The 19,766-nt window shown below is 36.2% G+C and overlaps 1 protein-coding gene across 2 annotated transcripts in view; it reads left to right on the top strand.

Moving 5' to 3' along the window:
- The window catches only part of USH2A (usherin), a 745,506-nt gene that overhangs the window by 144,816 nt on the left and 580,924 nt on the right, over positions 1–19,766 (top strand). For both annotated transcript variants that reach the window (XM_058701414.1, XM_058701413.1), the window contains one exon: positions 16,173–16,368. In XM_058701414.1, the coding sequence (XP_058557397.1) occupies positions 16,173–16,368 (196 nt within the window). The remainder of the gene's footprint in view (positions 1–16,172; positions 16,369–19,766) is intronic.

The following is a 19,766-nucleotide window of genomic DNA, read 5'->3' as shown; positions in this document are numbered from 1 at the left end:
TATGGATATAGGTATGGTAAGTTTGTTTTAAAAAGTAGTCAGTACATCACAGACCCTTTATATGTGTTTTTTGATGATACTGATTCATTCAGAACAGAATATAGCTAGCCTCCTTTCTCCTGACAGACAAATGTGCTGAGCGTTTCCAGAGGCAGATGCACTCCCAGTATCAAGGGTGACCTAGTGGCAAGGACATTAGATTCTCCAGTGTTATGCAGGACTGGGTATAGTTAAGCTTCTGGTGGGCAAAAGGACTGTTCTCCACCTGGGTCTATCTGCCTGTGGTTTTGGCACTGTGTAGGGGATGCCACGTTTTGAAATGTATAAAACAGATTGGCAGGTAGTTGACATATTGCTTAAAATGCATGAGGACAAAAACTAGTCTGTAAAGTTCCATAGGTTCCATTTGTGATGCATTTGCTATGTATGAAGGATTATGCCAAGCACTTTTAGTCAATTAGTTTTTACCAAGTAAGTGAAGGAGTTATTAATTTATCCATTGTGTAGTTCAGGACATGGACCTCAGAGAAATTATGTAACTCCTGCTAGATCACACAAGTATTAATTGGATAGAGCAGGAATTCAAAACTTTTATTGTTTCCAAAGCTCAGCTTGAGGTTAGAGATGCTAGGTCTTACTTAAACATTTGTTCCTAGCACTGGCACATAGAGGAACACATAGCAGATTGCTCATCTGGATATTTACATACATTATATAAATAAAAGTAGGAAGGAAACATATCCATTTGTTTCAGGATCATTATTCCAAACCCTAATAATTTAATCCTAACCATTAACAAAGTTCTAAATATTTAGTAAATAAAAATGTGTACATACTTGGCATTTTAATTTCTTGGAACCAATATAATTCTCAAATGGAGATTTGGGTGATATTAAAAAGATAATAGAGCTCCCTTAGTGCTTAATTTATACCAAAGATTCAGCTTATTATCTTACACATACACTAATTTGAATATTTTGTAAAGGTATTTTCTTTTAAGCATGATTTATTTAGTTTATTTATCATCTCAATGGACATCTTCCTCTCAGTATATTTGAGATTTACATTTTCACTTGTTTAACAAATTAACACAATAGTAAGTAAACATTCTTTTGTGCAAATCCACAGCAACTTTGATTGCTTTTACCGAAATAAAACACAAATGATCATGGAATCAAATAAGTTAACTTTCATAAAAGCATATTTCTATACAACATTAACTATAGACATGGAGAATGTATTTATTCATGTTGGAAATATTTTTAAGTGCTACCATGAGATATTTCATATTGATAAAGTCAAAACACCAACTTGTTAATAACTACTATATTAATTTTTCAGCAGACTATAATACGACTATACTGTATAGTTGTGCCATTCAGATGACATTTATGAAATGTTCTAATTTAACACAGTGACATATACTGCATGCCTCTTTCACAAGTTATAGCTTCTAATCTCTGAGCAAAAGAGACCAGAAAAAAAAAAAGATGATGCAATATGAAATTATACCCCTTCGAGAACTAGAAAGACTATAATTATAGTACTTCCTCTTAAAACCATTCAAGTATGTAACATTGCTGGGAACAACAGTGCGTGGGGAAACTCTTTACACTCTTTCCATCTTGAACACTCAAAGTATTGAGAAAAAAAAATGTGTTCTGTTCCTACTATCACTTTGCTTGAGCATGCTTCAGTATTTTACCTTTTTGCACTACTCCTTAGAGATTATGGTGGGGAAGTTTGGAAAGCAGTTTCTTGGAAATGCCTTTTGGAGGGGAAGGGAAACTATAAAAATATACCAGCCTGACAAATGACTGACATTGTAGAATGGAAAAGAAAACACATCTTAGTTTTACACCCATGTAGAAGCCTTTCTTCTCAAATGAGTATTTTCGACAGCTGAGCAAGATGATAAACAACAGTATCACAAAACATTTAAATGGAAACAAGTATTATGATGTACATTATTCACCTGGCATTCTCTAATTCATGATATTTATATGTGGCAGAAACCACTGCAGATGCATTTATTTATTTTCCAAGTGGAATGAGTATCTTACAAAGGTAGCCTGTTATATTAATATTGATATTTCTTCTCTAGAGAGTCAGAAGCTTAAGGAAAAAAGTATCTCTACTAGAAGTATGTAGTGGTTTTCAGGGTCCACATTTTATGCATCAGCCAGCTCTTAGCAGGGAGAATATACTGTGTAAAGAAAAATGTATGTATGTATGTATGGGTGGATGGATGGATGGATGGATGGTTAGATAGATAGATAGATAGATATTTTTTCTTAGAAGTACCAGCAGTGCTGAAAATGATTAAATGGTTCATAAATGCTTTTTAAAAAATTGCTAAAATGAGTTTATTGTCAGAATTTATACTCAGATAAGTAGTAGTACGAACACTTCAATATTGACTCAGTTCAGAGAGATGATGTTTCTTTGATGCTCAGTGATGGACCTATCAATAATTTAATGAGCTGGGGCGCCTGGGTGGTGCAGTCGGTTAAGCGTCTGACTTCAGCCAGGTCACGATCTCGCGGTTCCGTGAGTTCGAGCCCCGCGTCAGGCTCTGGGCCGATGGCTCAGAGCCTGGAGCCTGCTTCCGATTCTGTGTCTCCCTCTCTCTCTGCCCCTCCCCCGTTCATGCTCTGTCTCTCTCTGTCCCAAAAATAAATAAAAAACGTTGAAAAAAAAATTTAAAAAAAAATAATTTAATGAGCTGCATGACTAACTTAGAAGAAAAGAAAAGTAAGACTGAGTCCCTAGGAGCAATTGACTTAGTACAGTGATAGAATAGATAGTAAGTACTTAAAACACTAGTTCTTAAGTCTTGATGTTCATAAGAATCACCAATGCAACTTTGTTTTAATGTTTCATTTTTACTTTTGAGAGAGGAAGAGAGCATGCAAATAGGGGAGGGGCAGAGAGAGAGAGGGAAACAAGATACAAAGCAGGCTCTGTGCTGAGAATAGAGTGCAATGCAGAGCTTGAACTCATGTACCATGAGATCTTGACCGGAGCCGAAGTCATGAGATCATGACCTGATCCAAAGTCGAATGCTCAACTGATTGATCTACCCAAGTGCCCCAACTTTTTAAAAATAAAAATTCCTGACCTCACCCTTAAAGGATTTTATTTCTATAGGTCTGAGTTTGGTTGTGGTTAATCAAAAGACTCAACTTTGGAATACACTAAAAATTATGTTGTAGATTTGTATGTTCCAAATTATTCAATATTTCAGTATTGATTGAGATAAATATTTTGAAATCTATGAATATATAGGGCTTTTTTTCCTTGAATAGAGAAGAATTTGGATCAGGTATTCTATAAGAATATTATAATCAGGGGAGCCTGGGTGGCTCAGTTGGTTGGGAGTCCGACTTCGGCTCAGGTCATGATCTCACGGTCCGTGAGTTCGAGCCCCGCGTCGGGCTCTGTGCTGACAGCTCAGAGCCTGGAGCCTGTTTCGGATTCTGTGTCTCCCTCTCTCTGACCCTCCCCTGTTCATGCTCTGTCTCTCTCTGTCTCAAAAATAAATAAACGTTTAAAAAATTTAAAAAAAAATAAAAAAAAGAATATTATAATCATAACTAATTCACCACTAAAATTTAGTAGAAATTTTGATTTTTAGAACTCCTATTATATTTGACAGTATCTCCTAAATACATTTCAATGACATCACAGCAAACTTTAAATGATTTACTTAATCATATTGGCACATAAACAGACATATAGACCAATGGAATAGAATAGAGACTCCAGAACTGGACCCACAAAAGTATGGCCAACTAATCTTTGACAAACCAGGAAAGAATATCCAATGGAAAAAAGACAGTCTCTTTAACAAATAGTGCTGGGAAAACTGGACAGCAACATGCAGAAGAATGAAACTAGACCACTTTCTTACACCATTCACAAAAATAAACTCAAAATGGATGAAGGACCTGAATGTGAGACAGGAAACCATCAAAATCCTAGAGGAGAAAGCAGGAAAGAACCTCTCTGACCTCAGCTGCAACAATTTCTTATTTGACACATCTCCAAAGGCAAGGGAGTTAAAAGCAAAAATGAACTATTGGGACCTCATGAAGATAAAAAGCTTCTGCACTGCAAAGGAAACAATCAACAAAACTAAAAGGCAACCGACAGAATGGGAAAAGATATTTGCAAATGACATATCAGACAAAGGGCTAGTATCCAAAATCTATAAAGAACTCACCAAACTCCACACCCGAAAAACAAATAATCCAGTGAAGAAATGGGCAGAAGACATGAATAGACACCTCTGTAAAGAAGACATCCAGATGGCCAACAGGCACATGAAAAGATGTTCAACGTCACTCCTCATCAGGAAAATCCAAATCAAAGCCACACTGAGATGTCACCTCATGCCAGTCAGAGTGGCTAAAATGAACAAATCAGGAGACTCTAGATGCTGGAGAGGTTGTGGAGAAATGGGAACCCTCTTGCACTGTTGGTGGGAATGTAAACTGGTGCAGCCACTCTGGAAAACAGTGTGGAGGTTCCTCAAAAAATTAAAAATAGGTCTACTCTATGACCCAGCAATAGCACTGCTAGGAATTTACCCAAGGGATAAAGGAGTGCTGATGCATTGGGGCATTTGTACCCCAATGTTTATAGCAGCACTTTCAACAATAGCCAAATTATGGAAAAAGTCTAAATGTCCAACTGATGAATGGATAAAGAAATTGTGGTTTATATACACACTGGAATAGTACGTGGCAATGAGAAAGAATGAAATATGGCCTTTTGTAGCAACATGGATGGAACTGGAGAGTGTGATGCTAAGTGAAATAAGTCATACAGAGAAAGGCAGATACCATATGTTTTCACTCTTATGTGGATCCTGAGAAACTTAACAGAAGACCATGGGGGAGGGGAAGGGGGGAAAAAGTTAGAGAGGGAGGGAGCCAAACCATAAGAGACTATTGAAAACTGAGAATAAACTGAGGGTTGATGGGGGTGGGAGGGAGGGGAGGGTGGGTGATGGGCATTGAGGAGGGCACCTGTTGGGATGAGCACTGGGTGTTGTATGGAAACCAATTTGGCAATAAATTTCATATTAAAAAATAAAAATAAGAAAATAATTTACCTAATCAACTAACATATATCTTAAGAATTCATGCACTGTGCTTGTCACAAGGTACATCATAGTGAATAAAAGAAACAGAAACCATTGAATTCAATTTATCCTTCCTGAAATGTTTATTACTTTTAAAAAAACTTGGTAAGGATCTTTTTTTCATTGCCAATGATCAACCCATATTGAATTCAGAATTTCTGTCTTTCGGTATAGTATTGTTTTAACCCTCAGTTGTGCCCATCTACTTTCAATAGTTTCTCCTAAGTGTGGAGCCTTGAAAATGTGCCCTGGCCTGTCTGTTTTGAGAGTTCGTGGAAACTGGATTGCTCCAGTTTTCACTTCCCACTGCACAGCTCTCACAAACACTTGCTGCTGGGTCCGCAAAACCTCAGCTTCAGCTTCAGATGCAGATGCAGTTACCCGTTCTCAAATGGGTACATTGCACCTTGGGCATCTCGTGTTCGGGACCTTCGAAAGGCAGATGCCCTGTGACTTCTGTCTGCTGTGTCCCCTACAGACAGGGATACCACACACATCTTGTGACTATTGGTGGTTTGTTCCCATTTGCCGTTCTTTGGGGGTTTCTGGACGCCTAGATTTGTTACAAATATTATTCATGGTGTTTTTTTTTATTTTTGTTTTTGCTATTTAGTTCTGTTAGTGTGTTAAAATTTGGAAAGACTCGGGGTGCCTGGGTAGCTCAGTCAGTTGGGTGTCGGACTTCAGCTCAGGTCATGATCTCACGGTTCATGAGTTTGAGCCCTGTGTCGGGCTCAGTGCTGACAGCTCAGAGCCTGGAGCCTGCTTCGGATTCGGTGTCTCCCTCTCTCTCTGCCCCTCCCCCGCTCGTGCTCTGTCTCTCTCCATCTCTCAAAAATGAATAAATGTTAACAAATTTTTAAAACATTTGGAAAGACTTACAGACTCTGTGGCCATAGAATCATTGTCCCTATTTTCTCTGAAGTCCCTTTCAACTTTTACTGCCTAACTGAAAGTAAATATCTAGAATACATGAAAAAAACACAAGCCCAAGTTCTTGTTGTTTGCCTTCTTATGTGATGGTCCCTATTTCTCCTTCTTTTTCCACTTCTTTTACCAATCAAAGCTTATCCTTCACTCCACGTTTCACCTACTAGCACAATGCTCAACTGCACTACCTCAGCTTTTCCTATACTTACTCAAACTCGGTCCTTTTTGAGTAATTTTAGTCTCTTAAAAAAACTGGGAAAAGAGGCCCTAGTGATAAGGAATGAATGACAAAGTGACTGCATCAGATAAGCAGCCAGGCATCAATGTGAAGCTATTTTCTGAGCCAGAAGACTGATGATGGGAAAGGAAAAATAAGCAAACTAAACACAAAGTGAGTAGAAGAAAGAGGGAAAGGAAGCCTGAAAATCAGCCAGATAGAAATTGGGCAAACGGTAGTGAAAATGAACAAACTCAAAGTTAGTTCCTTGAAAAGATTAATAAATTTGATGAACTGATCAATAAGAAAGTGCAAATTGCCAACAACAGAAATTGTAAAAAAAACCCAAAAAACAACAAAAGGATATCACAGAATATTCTACAAACACTTCATATTATGAATAACTCTCTCCTAATAACTTTGGCATCTTAAATGGACAAGTTAACATTAAACTAAAACAAGAAGAAATAGAACATTAATACAAACCTAATAGAAAATCTGAATACTTGGTACAAATTTAAGAGACTGAATTTGCAATCAAAATTCAGATTTCAAAACTCCCTTTCAAGAAGGGAAACTTGAGGTCCACATGACTTCACTGGTGAATTCATCAGTAACGTAAAGGAGTAAATCAAATCAGCCATACATAGACTTTCAGAAAACTAAGGAGTAGTATATACTTCCCAACTCATTTTATGAGGGCAACCTAACCCTAATCTCATAACCTGATAAAACATTTAAAAATAAGTTCATTTGAGTATTCCACATGAACATAGATGTAAAATAATAATATATTGGCCAATGGAATTCTGCAATATATAATACAGGTAATGTAACATGATTGATTGGCATTTATTCCAAGAATGCAAGGTCGGTTTAATGTTTGAAAATCAGTTAATGCAGGGTGCCTGGGTGGCTCAGTCAGTTAAGCATTGGACTTTTGATTTCAGCTCAGATCATGATCTCACCATTAGTATGATTGAGCCCCATGTCAGACTGTGCTGACAGCACGGAGCCTGCTTGGGATTCTCATTCTCCCTCCCTCTCTCTGCTGTTTCCCCACTTATGCATGCTAGTGGGCACTCTCTCAGGATAAACATTTTAAAAAAGTAAATCAATAAATGCAATAGCCACATAAATCCCATATAATAATCTCAATAGGTGTTGAAAAACTTTTGAAAAATCAAAACACTTTCATGATAAATATACGCTATACACTAGAAATAGAAGAGAAAATCCTCAGTCTGAAAAGGGCATCTGCAAAGAACTTCCAGCTAACAGCATACTTCACAATAAACATTAAACTTGCCCCCCCTACGATCAGGAACAAAACATGGATGTTTTCTCTTACAGCTTCTATTCAAAATTGTATCAGAGGTCAGATGTAGTACAAAATGAAGAAAGAAAAAAAATGTACGAAACGAAGCAAATGTAGTTACAAAGCAAATGCCTGTATGACATTTCCAGCCAGATTGCTGCCATCCAGCCCTTCCTATAGAAACTCTGGGGCCATCACTGAGGTACAGTAGTAATGTTATGAGAGACCAGAGAGGCATGATGAGGCCACATTGTGGAATTTGGATTAAAGAATTTCTATAAAAGTCTATAGTCTCTGTAAAAGAAAAGACTATTCTGAAGAATGTACTACTGCTTAAAAGATGTATTTTTTTGCCCTCATTTGTATTTCTTTTCTGTTGTTTTCTGTTCAAACAATACTCTCCAAATCCAATTTAATTTCCAGGGCAGACTTCCTATTCTTAAACTTTTGAGTTTGCTTTTCAGGTTCTTACTTTGCATGGCAACATCAACATTATCTCATTGGCTTTTAGTGAGTTCAGTGACAAGATGTAATCTACAGAACATTAGATTTTCTCTACCACCAGCCAAATGAGTACATAGGAAGACATATATTTCTGCTGTTTTAGAAGAGATGCTTTAACTTACTTAAAATATAGTGTCTATTGCATAGAGAACCTCTAATAAATATTGACTATGCTCACCTAATTTATTAATTTTGAAATCATACTTCATGTTTTCATTAAACACAAAGGAATTCATGTAAGGATTATCCAATGCCTTGAAATCAGCCTGACAGAATTTCATCTCGATGTAGAGGAGAGCTGAGAAAGCAAAGCTAATTATTGCAGAATCTTACTCTTTTCTACTGTCACTGGTATCTGTGCCAAATTCATTGTTTCAGTGGTCACACATTTGACTGCATGTGTGCGCCCTTGCTACATAGCCTGGTACAGAGGCTTTTGCAGTATGATCCAAAATGAAGAGGTCCTGAGTGTGGTCACCAGGGAGTGTTATGGCAGTCATTAACAAACATCAGTGCTATTCAGAGAAATTCACAAAATAATAACCGGAATGCTTGCCTGATTCTTCTCTGTGCGTCCATCTCCTCGCAGGCACAGACCATTGCGTCGACCTTCCTTGGGTCTAGGAATGGGTCTTCCTTGGGTCCAGGATAACAACTCCTCGCTGTTGTTATCATTAGATTTGTAGCTTATCACAAGCAGAGTGAATTTAGCAAAATAGCCATGAGCATCGATTTGGCAGTGAGGCCACTGACTGTCTAAGGTTTGGTTTCATCTTCTATAAAATGAAATGTCCTGCATTTCAAACATGGTAAAATGACTAATCCGCTGTTGTGAGGTTTCCATCATAATGTGGTTTGGGGAGTAGATGAGATAGACAAAAATCTGGCGATGTAAAAATAAGTAAGTTTATTTGCTAAGTGTTATGGATGAAGTTGGACAATGTAGAACACCTGGAGTGCCATTTAAGGAAGGGGCTTGCGATTTTAGATATATAGTTAAGACATGTACCAACGAGAAGGTGACATTTGATTTAAAGACTGAAGGAGGTGAGGGAGTTAGTTGTGTGGAAATCTAAGTGAAGAATCATAGGCAGAGGGCACAGCCTGTACAAGTATCCTAAAGTGAGAACATCCCTCATGTGTTCAAGGAACAGAAAAGAAGCTATGTACCTGGAGTAGAATGAGCAAAAGAGAGAAGAGAAGGAGCATCCAAAGCGTTCTGTGCCCTTCCACAGGATGCAAAGGCACAGGCCTTTTTACTTTGCAAGTGTTTGCCACACATCCCTCAAGTATTCTGGAAGGATGAAACAAAAAGTTTGACTATCAGTTATTTGATGAATTTGTTCAATTACTACTATTTGTTCAACATCAGTGTGAAATCTGCATAGTAATCATCATAGCTAATCTTTAACAGGCACTTACTATGTTCCAGAGATGATACTAAATACTTTGAAATTAATAATCTCAGTTAATCCTGACAACAGATGTAGGGATACTTATGCTCATTTTATAGATTAGTAAGATTCAGGTAGATTTTGGGGACAGAGTATAGTTAATACTGTGACTAGTAGTTATGTCACATCCAGATGAATAAGGAATTTATACCTACACCATTTAGTTGAGGAAACATAGAATAAGAGTGAGCGTTAAATTCTAAGGCGCAGTAGCACAATCCGTAAGCACAGAGGGTTGCAACCATATATATAGCCCTCAGTTTCCATTTAAGCTAGGCCTTGGAAAAGTCACTTAGTTTTCCTTTGGAATTATAATGCCTCACAGTATTATTTGTTAATAAGTAGAAAAAAATACATAAAACATTGTAGTACTCTGCCTGCAATATATTAAGCATTCAAAGGAAAAGGTTGATATTGTTGTAAACCAAGGAGTGCTTGAGAAAATCAAAGGCTCATTTACTCAAAATAAACCTGTGGGGCATCTACTATGTGTCAGTAATCCTGTTGGATCCAGGGGAGGTGGAAAGATGCATCAGGTTAGAGCCCTTGGGTTGCTTATAGGACCCTGGGAAGAGGTATTTTCAGATAGGCATATAATAATCATAAGTTAGACACTGGGGAATTGCAGGATGGAGTAATATAACAATAAAATGCTGTAGGATAGCAGAAGAGGGAAAATGCTTTAACTTGGGAGGGACTCAGTATTGTAAAAGGATAGAAATGGGTAGATATCAACTTCCCAAAGGAGAGGCCATGATAGTGGGCAAGTCAGGGACTGCACTTGACTTTTCCCTTCCTTGCATTATCAATGTGTACACCTGTGTTTTGTTTTCCCTTTAAGCAAATAAACATACTATTAGTTAAAATCCTTTGATCCCCATTCCTCTCCAGAACCCTCTTTATGGATCTTTCCTCTATCTACCTCTGTTCCCTTGCTGATACTTAACTTCAAATATTGTGAATATGCAGGCAATGCTCAAGTGCATTCCACATTCATATTTTAAATTAAATACTCAATATCTAGCAGATATCTCAAAGTTAATGTGTCCCAAACCTATCTCCTGATTTCCCCCCAGATCTGCTTCACCCATAGCCTTTCCCATCTTAGCTAACAGCAACTCTGTCTTTCGAATTGTTCATGGTAAGACCCATGGTTATCATTTTTGAATTCTCTTTCTCTTAGCAGTTATATATAATTTGTCAGCAAATCATGTTGACTCTGTCTTCAAAAATGTTCATAATCTTTTATCCTGACTATATTTAATACCTTAGTAAAGATTTAATAATTTAAAGATTGAATAACTCCTTTCCTTATATATGTTTAGCTTTCTATGTAGTCTGTCCCTAATTTCTCCCCCAAATGCTGACATCTTTGTGACATGCATATCTATAAGTCTTTTATTTTTTAATATGTCCAAGTATAATGAGTACATCTGTATGGCCCCACCTTCTCAGAGGGTTCCATCCTTTGGATATAGTCTGGACCAATGGCCCTCTCTGTCTCCTGCCCAGCCATTAGCCTGACACTTTCCACATACTTCTGAATCTTCATCCCCTTTATCCCATGCTTGAATTGTTGTTGCTATGGTTTGTTTACTTTTAAAAAAATTCTAGTGTTTATTTTTGAAAGAGAGAGAGCGTGAATTGGGGAGGGGGAGAGAGAGAGGGAGACTCAGAATCTGAAGCAGGCTCCAAGTCTGAGCTATCAGCACAGGGTCCTACATGGGGCTTGAACTCACGAACTGTGAGATCCTGACCTGAGCTGAATTGGATGTTCAACCTACTGAGCCACGTGGCCCTGTTTGTTTAACTTTTGTTTTTAATCTGCTGGTGTCATGTCCTCCATGAACTTCCCGAGAGAGGAAGTTATATTTTTCAAATCCTTGCATATCTGAAAAGTATTGTGATTCTTTCTTCACTGATAACTGATAGTTTGACCTGGTAGTGAATTGTAGACTGGAAAATAATTTCACTCATAATTTGGAAGTTAAGATTTAGTGTTCTGGATTACTATAACACTGTAGAACACTTCATTGATATTCTATATTTCTTTCATGTTGGATTTATTGTTCTCTAGATGTTTTTGTGCCTTTTGTTTGAATGCTTTGTGGGATTTTACCAAATGTTGTCCTTCCCTCCCCCTACCATTAATTTTGCCAGCACATTCTGAGCCCTGTTTTTTTTTTTTTTAAGTTTATTTATTTTGAGACAGAGAGAGTGGAGGAAGGACAGTGAGAGGAGGAATGAAAGAGAATCCCAAGCAGGCTCCATCCTGTCAGCATGAAGCCTGATGAGGGGCTCAAACTCTGGAACCGTGAGGTCATAAATTGAGCCTAAATCAGGAGTCCAAAGGGGTACATCTGGGTGGCTTAGTTGGTTGAGCGCTAGACTCTTAATTTCAGTTCAGGTCATGATTTCATGGTTCGTGAGATCAAGGGTTCTGAGATCAAGCCCTGTGTTGGGTTCTGTGCTGACAATGTGGAGCCTGCTTTGGATTCTCTCTCTGCCCCTCCCCTGTTTGCACACTCTGTTTCTCTTTCAAAATAAATAAAATAAACTTAAAAAAAGAAGAGTTGGATGTTTATCTGACCAAGCCACCCAGGCGTCCCCCTGGTTGAGTCCTTTTAAACTGTCATTTCATGTCTGCAAAAATGTTTACTTTGTATTCTTTGGTAATTTTCTCCCTTATTTTTTTTCTATTTTTTTGTCTTTCTGGAAATGTTCCATTTTTATTTTGTTTTTCATCTCTATTGTTATTATTATTTCTGAATAATTTTCTCCACTTTCTCTTCCAATCTTCTTATTGAGATTTTTATTTTGCCTGTTGTATTTTTTATATTCAAAAGCTCTTTTCTTAACAGATTGCTTCTTTCTTAAGGCTTTTTGTTTTCTATATTTTTAAGTGAATATAAATTTTACCTATCTTTCTGGAGATAACAATTACAGGAGTGTATTTTCCTTACTTTCTTATTGATTTTTACTAATGTATAGTTGACATACAATGTTAAATTAGTTTAAGGTGTACAGCATAGTGATTTGACAACTCTCTACATTGCACTGCGCTCCCCACAAATGTAGTTACCATCTGTCAACACACAACACTAGTTCAATACCATGACTCTATTCCCTACACTGTACCTTTCATCCCCATGACTTTTCAGGGTTGTAATATTTAACTGGGTTAGTGTAGAAGTATTCAACCAAAGAGAATGGAAACATAAAAGTGTTGAATCTGACTTTTTGGAGGTGTATTTTTATTTTTTATTTTATTTTATTTTTTAATATGAAATTTATTGTCAAATTGGTTTCTATACAACACCCAGTGCTCATCCCAACAGGTGCCCTCCTCAGTGCCCATCACCCACCCTCCCCTCCCTCCCACCCCCATCAACCCTAGTTTATTCTCAGTTTTTAAGTCTCTTATGGTTTGGCTCCCTCCCTCTCTAACTTTTTCCCCCCTTCCCCTCCCCCATGGTCTTCTGTTAAGTTTCTCAGGATCCACATAAGAGTGAAAACATATGGTATCTGCCTTTCTCTGTATGACTTATTTCACTTAGCATCACACTCTCCAGTTCCATCCATGTTGCTACAAAAGGCCATATTTCATTCTTTCTCATTGCCACGTACTATTCCAGTGTGTATATAAACCACAATTTCTTTATCCATTCATCAGTTGATGGACATTTCCATAATTTGGAAATGTCTTTCCATAATACGGCTCTTTCCATAATTTGGCTATTGTTGAAAGTGCTGCTATAAATATTGGGGTACAAATGCCCCAATGCATCAGCACTCCTTTATCCCTTGGGTAAATTCTTAGCAGTGCTATTGCTGGGTCATAGAGTAGACCTATTTTTAATTTTTTGAGGAACCTCCACACTGTTTTCCAGAGTGGCTGCACCAGTTTACATTCCCACCAACAGTGCAAGAGGGTTCCCATTTCTCCACAACCTCTCCAGCATCTAGAGTCTCCTGATTTGTTCATTTTAGCCACTCTGACTGGCATGAGGTGACATCTCAGTGTGGCTTTGATTTGGATTTTCCTGATGAGGAGTGACGTTGAGCATCTTTTCATGTGCCTGTTGGCCATCTGGATGTCTTCTTTAGAGAGGTGTCTATTCGTGTCTTCTGCCCATTTCTTCACTGGATTATTTGTTTTTTGGGTGTGGAGTTTGGTGAGTTCTTTATAGATTTTGGATACTAGCCCTTTGTCTGATATGTCATTTGCAAATATCTTTTCCCATTCTGTCGGTTGCTTTTTAGTTTTGTTGATTGTTTCCTTTGCAGTGCAGAAGCGAAGTGTATTTATAAAGAGAGAAGCACACCCTTCTGTCTTTCTACTTCTTGGTGGACAGGAATTGGTCTTGAAGGATGAGTAGATTTATGTGCCAACATATAAATGAAACTGAGTTGTACAGAAGTATATTTGTATTTTCAGATGAATTTTGAGAAACTGATTAAGATGAAAACTTTTCATAAAGCCTTTATCACTTACTTTGAAACCACATTTTCACCACATAGCACACTTAAAGAAGATATAATTTATATGTATCATACAAACTTTTAAGGAAATGGGAGTAAAATTGTATTATCTTATTTGCAGGAAAGTGTGTAATCAAAGGATGTTAGATTTTCATGGTTATATATAACACGTATTCACCATTAAAGGCCACTTACTTTTGCAGGCCACATAAAATCTCTGTCTTGAGTAACTGTCTGGATTCCATGGGGCTGGGTGAGAGTGGGGTGGGGAACATGGGTACAAAGTAATAATTCATGGTTTTGCATATCTTTCTGGATCTATATGCATCTTTGATATTGAAGTTCATCATTATCTACAACTACACCTGGTACATGTATCAACCTCTGTTTTTCAGAGTATTTTTTTTTTTTTTTTTTTAATTTTTTTTTCAACGGTTTTTATTTATTTTTGGGACAGAGAGAGACAGAGCATGAACGGGGAAGGGGCAGAGAGAGAGGGAGACACACAGAATTGGAAACAGGCTCCAAGCTCCGAGCCATCAGCCCAGAGCCTGACGCGGGGCTCGAACTCACAGACCGCGAGATCGTGACCTGGCTGAAGTCGGACGCTTAACCGACTGCGCCACCCAGGCGCCCCTGTTTTTCAGAGTATTAAACATTTATATATCAATTCTTTTATCTTTACAGAATGAGTCCAGTGAGTCCCTGTATCTCACATGAGGAAGAATAGAGCAGGGATAGATTTCTTTAAATTCTTTAATTTAAAAACGCTTCTCTACATTTTTACATGTGAATCCCAACCTGATATCTTTTTTTAAATGTGTATTTATTTATTTTGAGAGACAGAGAGGGCATGCATGCACATGCAGGGGAGGGGCAGAGAGAGAGAGAGAGAGAGAGAGAGAATCCCAAGCAGGCTCTGCAGTTGTCAGTGCAGAGCCAGATGTGGGGCTCGATCCCACAAACCACGAGATCATGACCTAAACTAAAATCAAGAGTTAGATGCTTACCCCACTGACACATCCAGGTGGCCCCCAACCTGATCGTTTTTAGTGTACTTGAGATTAAAGGTAAATGAAATCATGCTTGTGTACACGTTGGTTACTTCCCTATGTAATAACCCAGTCTCCAAATGTGGAAAGCTAGATTCAGTTCATTTGAAAGAAAACCAGGGAGAAAATGCCAGTGACTTTATAAGAGATTTGATTTGATGTCTACATTGGCATCTCTTTTTCAAGTCTTTAAGTTATTTTTAAATTTCTCATATTAATTTCACATTTTATATGGATATGTTCTCTAAGGGAAAGTTTAGGCTCTATTTATCTTTCTTTAAACAACATGCTATTATTTATGTATATAGTAGATAAGCATTCTACCTTTTGTGCATTTCATTCTCAAACAGCAGCTTGAAGAATAAAACTACTTTTTTTTCAGTTGTTATTTACTTGATATTCCTCTGAAACAAATAACTATTTTTGCATTTTTTATAACAATATAAATCAGCTAAATATACTTAATGTAACTAAGTCGTGTTACAAATGAGCCATAAATATGCTGAAATGTTCCTAAAAACAGAATTGTATTTTAAAAAAAAAAGTTATCAGGGTCAATATCAGTAGGCACAAATGGTTATATTAACAAAGAACTTTATTTTAAACACTGTTGAAACCCTGATGGGATGATAAATTATAGAAAGATCTGCTCTTAGTTTAAGCACCCGGCATGTATCAAGCAAGTTTGGGTCAACGAGACAGTAGATGAGGGGAAACTAGTAGATGAGAGGTAAAATTGTGAGACTAAATTAACTGCTGGCTCTTTTCTATTTTTAATCTCCCCATGACTATATTTTGATTTCTTTATGTGGTACTTAGTGCTTAATTCCACATTTCCCTTTTAGTCACATACTACTGACTTTCTTGGGGGTTATTTTCATTCAGTTCTATATATTCACCCTGCTGAAGCTTCCCATGTTTTGTGTCAGGAGGAAACATACCTTATTACCTTCTTGTCTGTTTAAAGTTTTTTTTTTCCTTCCTCCCTCCCTGTCTTGTACCTAATGAGCAAATTATCTAAAAATAGATACGTTCATCATTCTACAAAATGTTGTATCTTCTCTAGATGGGAGGCCAGTGTAATTGTAAGAGACGTGTGTCTGGCAGACAGTGCAATCAGTGCCAGAACGGATTCTACAATCTACAAGAGTTGGATCCTGATGGCTGCAGCCCCTGTAACTGTAATACCTCTGGGACAGTGGATGGAGATATTACCTGTCACCAAAATTCAGGCCAGTGCAAGTGCAAAGCAAATGTTATTGGTATGTGTAATGCAAAAGTTTACAGTCACATCTCTATTACCATCTGGGATAAAATTCTCTATTTGATTTCTTAACTGAAGAGTAAAGCAAGTTTCCTTGCTCAAGGCAGGCTGGGAAAAAAAAAACAATTTGGATGAAATTAACTGTCTAAAAATGATTAAATTAATAATTCTATCAAACTACAGCTTGAAGCTTAGTTTAATCAACCTTTTAGAAGTTTCTTTATTCTGTAGATGCATTAGTTCACATGGTCCCATACTAATAAGTCATAGAAAAATATAATTTGCTTACTGCATAGATGTTTCTTTTAGAAAATTAGCACTTTTTCAAAATGTTTTACACTTAATGAGTTCTAAGCAAATCATTTCCATGCTAGTTTTCTTAATAGACCAAAATAAATGGATTTTTTCAAAATATTCTGTGCTACAGGGTCCTTTGTGATAAATCTTTCCATTTTTTTCTATTATATTTCTTTGAACTGTTCCTATGAAATGCAAAATAAGTCAACATAATTCCACAGATCATGTATATTGGTAGGGTTAGTTATAAAGGGCCACATAATTTTAATTTTGTAATTCAGTGCCAAGCTGATTATAATAAACAGCTACCTTCGGTGTTATTTATCATTTTTTTATACAAGACGTGCTTTTTTGTTTGTTACTCCCACAGGTATTTTTCAGAAATTAGATTTGATTATAGCAATTTATTACATCCAGCATTTTTGAGGGGAACCATAGCCACATAAGGACAAAATTTATCAAGTGCCCAAAATGCACTATGTACATAATGCACTTTGAAATGTTGATATATGAGAATATTATGAGAGGAAAGTTTCCTGATGAAGTGAGTCTTGTATTTTAACTGAATATGTGTTGGTTCATATAAGAAGTTTAAAAAAGACCTTTACCTTTCTATTGTCACTCAAGACACCAAGTCTTTCGTGGTTTTCCTAACACTAACCTGAGCCTTATAATAATAAAAACATGCCTGGCAGACACACACACACACACACACACACACACACGCAATGCATACATACATATACACATACAGATGAACATATTCTAGATAACATTTTCCTTTCTGTGCTGTAACTCAAAAGCTAATCCTTTATCTTTTAGAAAGGTGGTGATACATACCTCATTTTACACAATTCAGCCAATCATTTCATTTTAATTTAATTAAAAAATATAGACATGGTTAATGATAAGACACAAAATTTCTGTTTTAAAGAAAGATTACATCAAAATCATTGACATAACTTGCCCTTCTGCATTTCAGCCATACAAAAACTAACTTTTTGGAAAGAAAAGAATAGGTAACTTCTAAAGAAAAGCCTATCATTTTATAAGTGCTATCTGTGACGCCAAGTGAATTCCAGTACCTTTGAATTCAATCTACGTGTCATCCTTTGTTCTTTAATATGATATAATATGTATTTTAAATTCATGATCTGAAAACAAAATTTAAGGAAAGACCTTTAAAGACAATGAAACTTTTATTTTTTTTTTATAACAGTGGAATCTTTCCTGTGATGGTTAGATTCCAGAGCTGAATGAAGGAAGGAAAAAATCAAAATTTTCTATTTACTTGGAATGTGTTATGACCTCCCTGCCACGTCTTATTTTATTGATCCAGATAGTTTTCCGTAGGAAGGTGTATGTATTTTTGAAGATTAAATCATGATCTTGATATTATTATTTCTGGAGTTATTTCTACACATGCAGAATTTTTGATAAAAACATGAACTCGATATGTGTTTATATGTGTGTATATGTATGTATGTTTCTTTTTTTAATGGGATTAGCAAATGTCCTTATTCAATTTTACCTTGTTAATATGAAGAAAAGCAGAAAATACCAGTGTATGTTGTATATGCTTTGGAAAGCAAACTGTTAGAGTTAACAAAACTGTTAAATCTTACTAATGATTCTATCACCAGTAAAATACATTAGCACCAATAATTTTATTAAAGTAGGTCATTCATCTAGAATAAAAAGGGAGAAGAATGTGAATTAAATGCCAAGTGGGCTAACTTGCCTGTACTTGTTAACAGCGAATGTGATGCCCTGTAGGCCTTCCTGAGTATCGTTAGGAATAGATTGCCTGTCAGGAATATGTATGGCATATTCAAATAAGCACTGCGCATATTTTTAAAACTGATATGATATGAATCCATGTAGACCAATTTTAATAGTTCAAAATGAGTCATAATTCTTGTTAACAATACAGTTATTTTTAAAATTTGCAGCAATAGTGGTCCTTTTTTATTTTCCTTATTGAAATTAAATGATATGCCTTAGGTGAGTCATTCATCACTGTTAAAGAACTTGCCTTCCATTGGAGTTCTTGAATTTTTATCCATATATATACATATCTATTATGCATTTCCTTCCAGTTTAAGAAATGCTTTTCTAAATATGAGTTCCTGAGTGTGTTTTTGACTGCTGTTTTAGGACTAATTTTTTTTTATTGTGATCGTAGCTTGAAATAAATGTCTCAATTGATTCAACCCCACGTAGTCAGTTATTTAAACTCACGGGGATGTGAAAACTATCTAAAGGAAGTATTTTGCATCTCAACCTTTGCTATTCAAACATTTTTGTTTTATTCTTTTTCCTTCTAATGTTCTTCCTGAAACTAACCTAAATTGTCAAAGATTTAGATTTAGATGATAAAACATTCTTCTCTGTTTGTGAAATGTATATATGTAATACTCCTTTAAATAGAAGTAATATAACAGCAAAATTTACTTAGTGTTTAAAGAGGAATGTTCTGAATCACACAATATGACAAGCGATGTGATTGCTTTATGAGCCAAGGAGAGCATAATTTATATTAATTGAAAATAATAAAATATAGGGGCATATAAAAGCATTGAAATAAAAATTGCTCTGGATAAGTTTTATTTATATTAATTATTTAAAGGTGTGATGTCCAAAGTATATATACTATTACACAAAATAGCTATCAGCTTAACATTTTATTAAATATTGTAGGAGCATCTGATTTTTAGGGAAGTCACTAATGTAATAAGTAATTATTCTGAGTAGCTTTGAAATTTTATTTTAGCCTACCATACTTTTACGTGAGCATTTTGTTAAAATAATTAAAAATAAAAATTTTAATATTTGTTAAAGAGAAAAGGAGCTCCAGTATGTGTAAGAGAAGCAACATTTGCAGGAAGCATTTCTCTTTGTGTTAAGTCATAAAATTTCATAAATCACGTTACAGAAATAAAGTTGTATATTACTGCCAAAGTAAGTATTGTTATTGTATTTCGAATGTACGACTGGGCCTCTATGGCATTACCTGTGAGGCAACACTCAACATTTTGTGTCTGCATTAAATGTTGGCAGCAGCATTGTTTGCCTTGAAAGCTCAAATAGCATCATTTT

This window comes from Neofelis nebulosa, chromosome 15 (genome assembly GCF_028018385.1).
Source record: "Neofelis nebulosa isolate mNeoNeb1 chromosome 15, mNeoNeb1.pri, whole genome shotgun sequence".
Classification (NCBI taxonomy): domain Eukaryota; kingdom Metazoa; phylum Chordata; class Mammalia; order Carnivora; family Felidae; genus Neofelis; species Neofelis nebulosa.
Note: the sequence above shows the minus strand (reverse complement) of the source record. Positions and strands in the feature narration are given on the sequence as shown.